This window comes from Triticum urartu, chromosome 7A (assembly GCF_056163025.1).
Source record: "Triticum urartu cultivar PI428250 chromosome 7A, HENAU_Tu73, whole genome shotgun sequence".
NCBI classification, from domain to species: Eukaryota; Viridiplantae; Streptophyta; class Magnoliopsida; order Poales; family Poaceae; genus Triticum; species Triticum urartu.
In genome coordinates, this window is record NC_141879.1 from 136,759,767 (window position 1) to 136,769,253 (window position 9,487).

At 47.5% G+C, this 9,487-nt stretch overlaps 1 protein-coding gene across 1 annotated transcript; it reads left to right on the forward strand.

Moving 5' to 3' along the window:
- Window positions 1–342: 342 nt before the first annotated feature.
- Window positions 343–7,332, forward strand: LOC125524502 (auxin response factor 16-like). Its single transcript, XM_048689543.2, has 13 exons — window positions 343–1,175; window positions 1,507–1,619; window positions 1,726–1,821; window positions 1,928–1,984; window positions 2,066–2,221; window positions 2,322–2,406; window positions 2,791–2,881; window positions 2,955–3,119; window positions 3,203–3,398; window positions 3,615–3,753; window positions 4,204–5,918; window positions 6,543–6,733; window positions 6,836–7,332. The coding sequence occupies exons 1-13, from the start codon at window positions 1,130–1,132 to the stop codon at window positions 6,981–6,983; spliced, it is 3,198 nt and encodes a 1,065-aa protein (XP_048545500.2). The 5' UTR covers window positions 343–1,129; the 3' UTR covers window positions 6,984–7,332.
- The last annotated feature ends 2,155 nt before the right edge of the window (window positions 7,333–9,487 follow it).

A 9,487-nucleotide genomic window follows, 5' to 3' on the forward strand; every position in this document is an offset into this window, starting at 1 on the left:
CCGTTAACCTTCCCAACGCCTCCGTACCCGCGGCGGCGTCCACTGTCCCCGCTGTGTTACCGCATCTCTGACCGATGCCGTTAGTTATACCGAGTGTTCCGTCACCGGCGACGCACACATACGCCGCGCAGGCAAACAAACAAACGAACTCGTGACACCACACCTGCCTACATCGCCGGCGCCCGTTCCGTGCACCGCCACGCCTCACGCGTCCGTCGTGCGCGCCCCGCAGAGTGGCTTGCCGCGCCCGCGCACCCGCCGTCCACCACGTCAGGACGCGGCGGCGACGGCCCCCGAAAACACACGGGCCGCGTCGCGCTCGCGCCAGCCCCGGGACCGCGCGCGCTGCCCCCAACGGGCGAGGGCAAACCGACAAGCCCAGCCCCACGCCCCCGCCCGTCGCCGTCGCACGCCACCGGCACCGCGTCGCCGTCGTCTCTCCCCGCAGTCCGCACCGCCACGCGCCTCCCTCCCTCCCCCCGCAAGCAGTCCTGGCGACCCGCGGCTGATTTTTCTATCTCCCTCTCTCGCTTCGCTTCGTCCGCTCCTGCCGCTGCCGCGGCGCCAGCGCCCCACCACGCCGCCCCGCGCGCCGCGCCCCGCACACCATTTTTTAAACCCCCCTTGTCTCCCTCCACTGGCCTCCCCCCTCCCCCCCCCCCCCCCTCGCTTCCCATCCCGGCCTCCGCTCGTGGCCTGCCTCCCTCCTCCCACAACCGTGTCCTCCTGGCCGTGCCAAAGCACCCGCGCCCCCACCCACGCGCTTTCGCCGGAGCCCCCAAGCGCGCGCCGCCGGGAGGACGACGAGCACCTGGTGCTCGGGGGAGCCGGAAGCTGGCCAGCAGCGCTAGCCCGGGGCCGCGTGCTGCATGCGCGGAGGCGCCGCGGCTGAGCTGCAGGGCGACGGCGGAGAATCTCTCTCGCTTTACGCGGCGGGCGTGCGGCTCGCTCCTCGCCTGATCGCGGATTTTATACTCGCCGCCGCCGCCTCGTGCGGCCTGCCGTAGCTGGAAAGGCGCCCGTGCGCCCTCCGAGCTACTGGGCCAGCTGATAAAAAGGCGGAGGAGCGACAAGCGGAGGCGGATATTCGCGTATCGGAAGGCCAGATTTGGATCGGGATCTCGCCGGGATGAAGGACCAGGGATCGGCCGGCGTCTCGCCCGGCCCGCCGGAGGGTGCGAATCTCCTCCTCTGCCCATGCTTACTCACTCTACTACTTCATTAATGAACACTCTAATCCCCCTCAAGGATACACGCCAATTAGTACTAGTACCAGCTTAAGCATCTCTGCATTTGCTAAGTTCATTCATGGCCATTGCTGTTGATGCACCGTGCACCCAGACTCAGCTGTAGCGGTTGGTTGCAACTGATTTCTGTTACATCCTGCGCAAGATTTGTACTTTTCTGCATGACCTTCCTATGAATGTTTGCAAGATAAGCATGTACTACTATAATCGTCTGATGGATGCACTGTAAGTAACCACTGGGCGCGCGTTTGCGAAGCAGGGGAGAAGAAGGCCATCAACTCGGAGCTGTGGCATGCCTGTTCCGGGCCTCTGGTGGCGATGCCGCCGGTGGGCAGCCTTGTCGTCTACTTTCCACAGGGCCACAGCGAGCAGGTGCGTCATTTATCTCTCAACTGCAGGAAACATGCCGAAAATCATGACTAGTCTCTGAAAATTCCCCTTCTCGAGCGCCCTACTGAAAGTCCCCCTTCTTGGGCAGGTCGCCGCTTCGATGCACAAGGAGGTGGACATCATCCCCAATTACCCGTCTCTTCCTTCTAAGCTCATCTGCAAGCTTCTGAGCCTCACCCTACATGTATGTGTTTATTTTCCCCCCTTTTCTACTGGGGTTGCAGTGTAACAGTTTGCCTTTTGTTTCTCCTCCCGTTTTCCTGATTGGGCACACATATTTGTTTGCACAGGCAGATTCTGAAACGGACGAAGTTTATGCTCAGATGACGCTTCAGCCTGTTAACAAAGTAAGTTAGCGGATTTCTTGATTTCCCGTGCCATGTGTTCTCTTTGAAAATTCTCATAACATCTCTGCATATGCATGTCAGTATGACCGGGACGCAATGCTGGCATCTGAACTGGGTCTGAAGCAAAACAAGCAGCCGGTGGAGTTCTTTTGCAAGACACTGACGGCGAGCGACACAAGTACTCATGGTGGATTCTCGGTGCCACGTCGTGCGGCGGAAAAAATATTCCCACCACTAGTAAGAATAATTACCTCATAACCTTGAAATAACTTAGATTAAAGTATGAATTTATCAGATTTAGTAAGTACCTGCCTTACCAGGGTAACATGTTCGATAGGACTTTACGATGCAACCACCCGCTCAAGAGCTGATGGCCAAGGATCTTCATGACATTCCATGGAAATTCCGACACATTTTTCGAGGTATGTATGCATTTATTGTTAAATAAAAGTTGATAAGCAGTTACCTGCCATATTGTTGTGGAGCAACTACTTATGTTTAGCCATATTTTTACAGTTAGTGGGTACAGTATCCCGTGCAAACCCGATCTTTTTGAAATTTCACATTTTAACCGAACTTACAAATTGTAGCTTTCTAGTGCTACAGTTAGTGGGCACAATTTCATTTCGAAAACTTTCCTGTTGATTTTCATGGACTTAGTCACCAGTTTGCATTTTTGCCAGATATGTCCTATTAGCGTTCTTTTTCTTGGAACTTTAAGGCAGTCTTTGCACTGGGACATGTTGGTTGGTCAATCAACAACATCGTGTACTTATCCCTCTACTTTTCTGCACATGCACATGCAGGTCAACCAAAGAGACACCTTTTGACAACTGGTTGGAGTGTCTTTGTCAGTACAAAAAGGCTTTTAGCTGGTGATTCAGTTCTGTTTATAAGGTAGTGTCATCAAATTCCGAGTTTAAATGGCAGAGCTCTTAAACTATTTACAAGGAATAAGCTTCTTTTTCAGGGATGAGAAATCTCAGCTTCTCTTAGGCATACGGCGTGCTACAAGACCTCAGCCAGCTTTATCATCATCAGTTTTATCGAGCGACAGCATGCACATTGGGATTCTAGCAGCAGCAGCCCACGCCGCCGCAAACAGTAGTCCTTTTACTATTTTCTACAATCCAAGGTAGTGTAGTTGTTACTTAATATCCCGCATGCAGACACTGTTGCTATCCAGCACAATAAACTCATAACATTTGTTTTGGATAGGGCGAGCCCATCAGAATTTGTCATCCCTTTAGCAAAATATAACAAGGCTCTGTATACACAAGTTTCTCTCGGGATGCGGTTCAGGATGCTGTTTGAGACTGAGGATTCGGGGGTCCGAAGGTACATGGGCACGATCACGGGTATTGGTGACTTGGATCCGGTGCGGTGGAAGAATTCTCATTGGCGTAACCTTCAGGTGTGCCGCTGGTCTCATTTTCAGTTCTGCAGCGTTTTCATATCCCATATCACCCAGCTGTGTTTAGTAAGAAAACATCTCCATCAAATAGTCAGCTTACATTTACACAAGTCAACCCTGACACTGAGCAAATATTATAGATACCAATAATCTGATACAAACAAACGTAAATGATATTTGCGCTTCTCCTGACTTGATCTCCTTTTTCCAAGATAGGTTGGCTGGGATGAATCAACTGCATCTGAGAGGCGCACTCGTGTTTCGATATGGGAGATCGAACCAGTTGCCACACCTTTTTATATTTGTCCACCACCATTTTTCAGGCCAAAACTTCCTAAGCAGCCAGGAATGCCAGGTGCAGATACTTCTGCTTATTGAGTTCTATGTATGGTAGTATGGTTTAGGAACAGTACATTTTTGTTTTTCGTAATCTCAACCTTTGGGCGTTTCAGCCTTTTAATCCTGTTATCATTCTATTTTTGTTGCATTCATAAACTGGTATTTAGGACATTGCAAACTTAAGTTCTATAAATATGGGAAGGTCTTTTCCTGAATATGGTACTTCTTGCATGTGTATAATAAACTCTACTCATGAATTAACAGCAAGAAGTGTGGAGTATTCGTTGAATTATAAATATAAGTTGAATAAACATACTGACTTATATTTCAATCATATGGTTCCTCTTGCTTGTATGGTCATTATGTGAAGTTCTTGCTTTTAATACATATGCTGAAGTTAACTTCTTGATCAGTTTTAAGCACTTTTCTGAAGATATATAACTTGCAAACTTAATATATTTTGCAGATGATGAAGGCGAGGTTGATAGTGCTTTCAAAAGAGCCATGCCATGGCTTGGTGATGACTTTGCCCTAAAAGATGTCCAAAGTCAATTATTTCCAGGCCTGAGCTTAGTTCAATGGATGGCTATGCAGCAGAATCCTCAGATGCTACCAGCTGGTGCCCCAGCTGTGCAGGCGCCGTACTTGAACTCCAGTGCAATGGCTATGCAGGATGGGATGGGCACTGGCAATGACGACCTGATGAGAAGATTCAATATGCAAAGCCAAAATATTAGTTTACCTAACTCACAGGTTGGCTCAAAAATGGACCACGCCGCAATGGCTCAACATCAACAGCAGTCCCACCAACTACAACAACAGCAGCAGGTCCAGCAATCACAGCAAAGTTCTGTGGTTCAGCAACAGCAAGCCCAATTGCTGCAGCAGAATGCCATTCATCTCCAGCAGCAGCAAGAACATCTCCAACGTCAGCAGTCACTGCCACAGCAGCAGCAAGAACATCTCCAGAGGCAGCAGTCACAGCCACAGCAGCAGTTGAAGACCGCTGCAAGTATGCCGTCAATGGAGCAGCATAAGCTGAGAGAACAACAGCCCCAAGGTGGACAGGCTGTTTCGCAAGCACAAATGTTGAGCCAGATTTTCCAGCCGTCTTCCTCCCAGCTACAACAGTTGGGTTTACCAAAGTCGCCTACCCAGCGCCCGGGATTTCCAGGTTTACCAACTGCGTCTTCTTTGCAGCAGCCAGCTCTGGGCCAGGCACCACAGGTCCAGCAAGCAGCAGAGTATCAGCAGGCCCTTTTACAGAGTCAGCAACAGCAGTTACAACAACTGTCACAACCAGAAATGCAGCTGCAGCTGCTTCAAAAGATTCAGCAGCAAAATATGTTATCTCAACTGAACCCGCAGCATCAGTCCCAGTTGATGCAACAGTTATCTCAGAAAAATCAGGAATATCTCCAGCAACAGATTTTGCAACACCAGCTGAGCGGCTCTGATGCTATGGTCCAGTTCAAACAATCACATCAAACACCTTCAAACAACATCACAGGATCTCTGACGCCCCAGCAGCTTGCAAGGTCTCACTCGGCACTTGCCGAGAGCGAGGATCCGTCAAGCTCAACTGCTCCATCTGCCAATCGTCTTTCTCCAATGAATTCATTGAGCAGAACACACCAAGGGAGCAGAAACTTAACTGACATGACAACATCGCCACATATTGATAACTTACTTCAGGAAATTCAAAGCAAGCCAGATAACCGAAACAAGAATGATCTGCAGAGTAGCAAAGAAACGATTCCAGTACCCAATCGATACCCAGTTTCAGATCAACTGGATGCGTCATCTGCCACGTCCTTTTGTTTAGATGAGAGCCCACGAGAAGGCTTTTCCTTTCCCCCAGTTTGTTTGGACAGCAATGCTCAAGTCGACCCAAGGGATAACTTTCTTATTGCGGAAAATGTGGATTCACTGATGCCGGATGCCCTGTTGTCAAGAGGGATGGGTTCCGGAAAGGATATTTGCAATCTTCCTTCTGGGCAAAGGGATCACAGGGAGGTTGATAATGAGCTATCCTCTGCCGCATTCAGTTCCCAGTCATTTGGTGTGCCTGACATATCCTTCAAGCCTGGATGTTCAGGTGATATTGCTGTTAATGATGGTGGAATGCCAAGCCAAGGGTTGTGGAATAATCAAACACAGCGGATGAGAACTTTCACTAAGGTTGGTACTGTTTACTTATAAGAGTGTTTATCACGGGATACCTACACGTGCACTCTCAAAATTGTGAAGTACCCTGTGAAGTAGTATATTTAATGCACCACAACTGATCCTACGTGCCTCTTAACTTGAATATGCGTACTTGATTCTGGATTGGGGATGCTTAGAAATACTTGAAGTTTTTCTTTGTTAGTATTAGTTGGTTTGGATATAGCCCTGCAAATTCATAAAACATGCTGTTTTTCAACTCCTTTGCAAATCCTTTAGCTCTGCAAGGTATTGAAATCTATTTAAATAGGGTCAGGGAGGCTATTATGTAGCCTAAATACCCAATGGTCAATTGGTAGAAACTAATAATCTGAATTTGAAGCATTCCATGGAGGTTGTGTTTGTAAAATTTTCTCCATATCCATGTCTATTTTGATCATGATTATCCTGTTTTGCTAGGACTAAACATTATCCTTATGTCCTGGAGCATCATTAACTCCTGTTCCAGTGTCGCATGTGTAAAAGTCCTAACCTAACAATCGAAGCATCCTGAGATCATTATTCACACCCAAGTTATTCTTAATTCCCTATACGAGTAGCATTAATTTTTGTTATGTGCCAAACTATCTTGATTTGAAGGTTCAAAAGCGTGGATCTGTGGGGAGATCAATCGACATCACACGGTATACAAATTATGATGAACTTCGGCATGATCTTGCATGCATGTTTGGTATTCAAGGTCAGCTCGAAGATCCGTACAGAATGGACTGGAAGCTAGTCTATGTTGATCATGAAAACGACATCCTCCTTGTTGGAGATGACCCATGGGAGTAAGTTCTTCCCTTCCACTATCATCTATCAAGTATTATCCGCAACTCTTTCTTAAACCGCCCCACCTCAATCCCTCATGATTCGGAAAACTTTGTCAACAGGGAGTTTGTGAGCTGTGTGAAGAGCATCAAAATATTATCATCTGTTGAAGTGCAACAGATGAGTTTGGATGGCGACCTTGGCGGTATCCCTTCACAAACACAAGCCTGTAGTGCTTCCGATGATGCAAATGCATGGAGAGGATCCTGATGTACATACTAAATTGATGTGCTTCTTACCATTGTTTAAAGGATACCCAGAGGTTGAAGGACCCAATACACAGCTAGTGTTATTCTGAGGTTAGACCTAGAGCCAACTCACTGACAAAATTGATCAAATGCTTCTGGCGAAAGATGTTGAGCGAACCGCCTTATTGCGGAGCTGTTGATGTCTTGTTGTCACTAAAATTCGGTGATCTATCCACATGATCAGATTAGTTTCTTTTTTGGCATACAACTGCTTCGAATTTCATAAGCTACCTGTGTTTACGTGGGATTTGTAGCTATTGTAATCTTACAAGTTGAACAACTATCTGATGTATATATGTGCGATTTCTATACCTCCCGATAGTTCCACTACTGAAGTAAAAAGTTGTATTGGCCAGCGAAAACCTGTTCCCGTGTCTAAAGAATTACCACACCTATGTTTTGTTCTCTCCATAGTTGAGAATGTTTGCTTCTCATGCTGTGCTGTTCCTCTATGGACACTGTGCTGGGACCCCCTAGTGCTTTTGTTGTATTCGTTTCTCTGGTTATATTGAGGGAGAGAAAAACATTGGGACTGACCTTTGTCTCTGTTTTCTTTGGGAAAAATTACATATATCTATACTGTCTTGAGAAACGAAGCGTTCTCCAACCCTAGCTGCTAGACCACGTCTCCTCCTTGCCGCGGTCTCCCTCCCTCTCCCGTTGGCAGGAGTGAGGACCCACCCCACAATTAATCATAGTTCTAGGTACCCCCCCCCCCCCCCCCTCTAGGTTTTGGTTCAGGGCGGAATTAGCAAGGTGGTGGCAATTATAGCTGCCAAGTTTTGGGGTCGACGGGAGGAGGGTCGAGGATCGTTGGTGGCTAATAACAAGGAACAGCGAGGGTATACTTCTTTTGAACGACCCATTGATAAGTGGAACACGTCCCAAATTGTTTGGGAACAATGACCGATGATTCGGAAACGATAAGATGGTGCACGGAACGAAGGTGCATAAGGATGTCTAAATCACTATGGCAGCAAAAAATGATTAAATTGGTTGATTCCATTATATGGGTAGCGGATCGCTAATTACATGGCTTGATTGTAGGTAACCCCGTTATCTATGTTACCTATACATGGATGTTTTTTTGCACAATCGAGGGAGGTGTGAAACATCGAAATACAATAGAGGAAGGAAAATGATTTTGTCCGGCCAACCATCAGAGTCTTGCGCCGGTCGCGCGCGGGAAGTTGGATCCTTTCCGATCGAAAGCACCTCGTTGTGCCACGTCGTCCCGAAACCCCCCTGCTGTTTCCAGGTGTCGCCATTCACGAGATTTGTTGCAACCATTTTCGGGGGGGGGGGGGGGGGGAGGGGGCATTCATTTCGCAATTAGGGAGAGGAGCGGGGGCGACAACTTTTGGCATCCGCAGGGCAATGGCCGGAGCTCAGAGTGGTGTCCCGGGAGGGAGCTAAGTTGGATGGCGACTAATGGCACCCTCGGAAGGTAAACCACATGCACCCCTCCATTTCCCTATTCCTTTGTGCTCCCGCAATGGCGTTCTGGTGGTGGGGGTCGTCGGAGGGGGGGGGGTCATTTGTATTCCTTGACCGATGTTTTGGCAGGGGAGAGATGATGGTTCCCCTGATTGGGCTAGACTCATGTGGGTTTTTTTTTTGGGGGGGGGGGGGTGCCAAATATGGCGATGGGTAGGAGCAGGGTTTGGAGATGTCTGGAAGTTGTTGTGTTGTTCATGGGGGTCAAATAGATGCTGTATTGTGTGATGATTTTAGGGTTCAATATTGTTACTGGGATGATATAGGTGTCAAATAGATGCAGTACCGTGTTGATACATGGTACTTTTTTGCTTATATAGGGGGGGGGGGCGTTCAATTTCCTGTAGTATTGTGGTGATTTAGATGACATATCTTAGGGGATCAATTTGCTGTGATTGATAGCTTCATTATCTTGTTGCATATTGTGGTGATATAGCGTTCATTTTTGTTGTTGTGATGACATAGATAAATTAGCTGCAGTAATGTGAATTGTATAGAGGGGGCCAAAATTGGTGTGATGATAAGTTCACTTTTGCTGCATATATCCTGTGATGATAGGTTCATACTTTGTGTGTGTGTGAGAGAGAATGTGTGTGTGTGAGTGAGTGTGTGTGTGTGTGTGTGGTGGGGGGGGGGGTCTAAAATGAATTTTGCTGCAATAATGTGTTTTGATAGGATTTTGACGCAATTAATTGTTTTCAATAGGGTTTTCCAACTTTGTTTATATGATTTATGGTCATACATATTGTGTTCATGCTTTTGCCTCTTTTTTTCCAGATGAACCTATTAATGTTCATTTGATTTTTGTTGTGTTTGTTGTCTATTCATGGGGAAGAGCAGAGAAAATAGTTATTTGGCGTACATAGTTGATGGTGTGGATCAATGTTTTTACATTACAATACAATGCATTTTTGCTTCAACTCTCCCCCTTGTTGCCGCAGGCACTACAAGTGAGAATAACAAGATGAA

What these genes read in the sequence shown, in the direction of transcription:
- LOC125524502 (XM_048689543.2), top strand. Translation starts at nt 1,130, where the DNA reads ATGAAGGACCAGGGATCGGCCGGCGTCTCGCCCGGCCCGCCGGAGG. An exon ending in CGCTTCAGCCTGTTAACAAA is followed by an intron (nt 1,985 to 2,065) that starts GTAAGTTAGCGG and finishes TATGCATGTCAG; the next exon opens with TATGACCGGGACGCAATGCT. An exon ending in ACTATTTTCTACAATCCAAG is followed by an intron (nt 3,120 to 3,202) that starts GTAGTGTAGTTG and finishes TGTTTTGGATAG; the next exon opens with GGCGAGCCCATCAGAATTTG.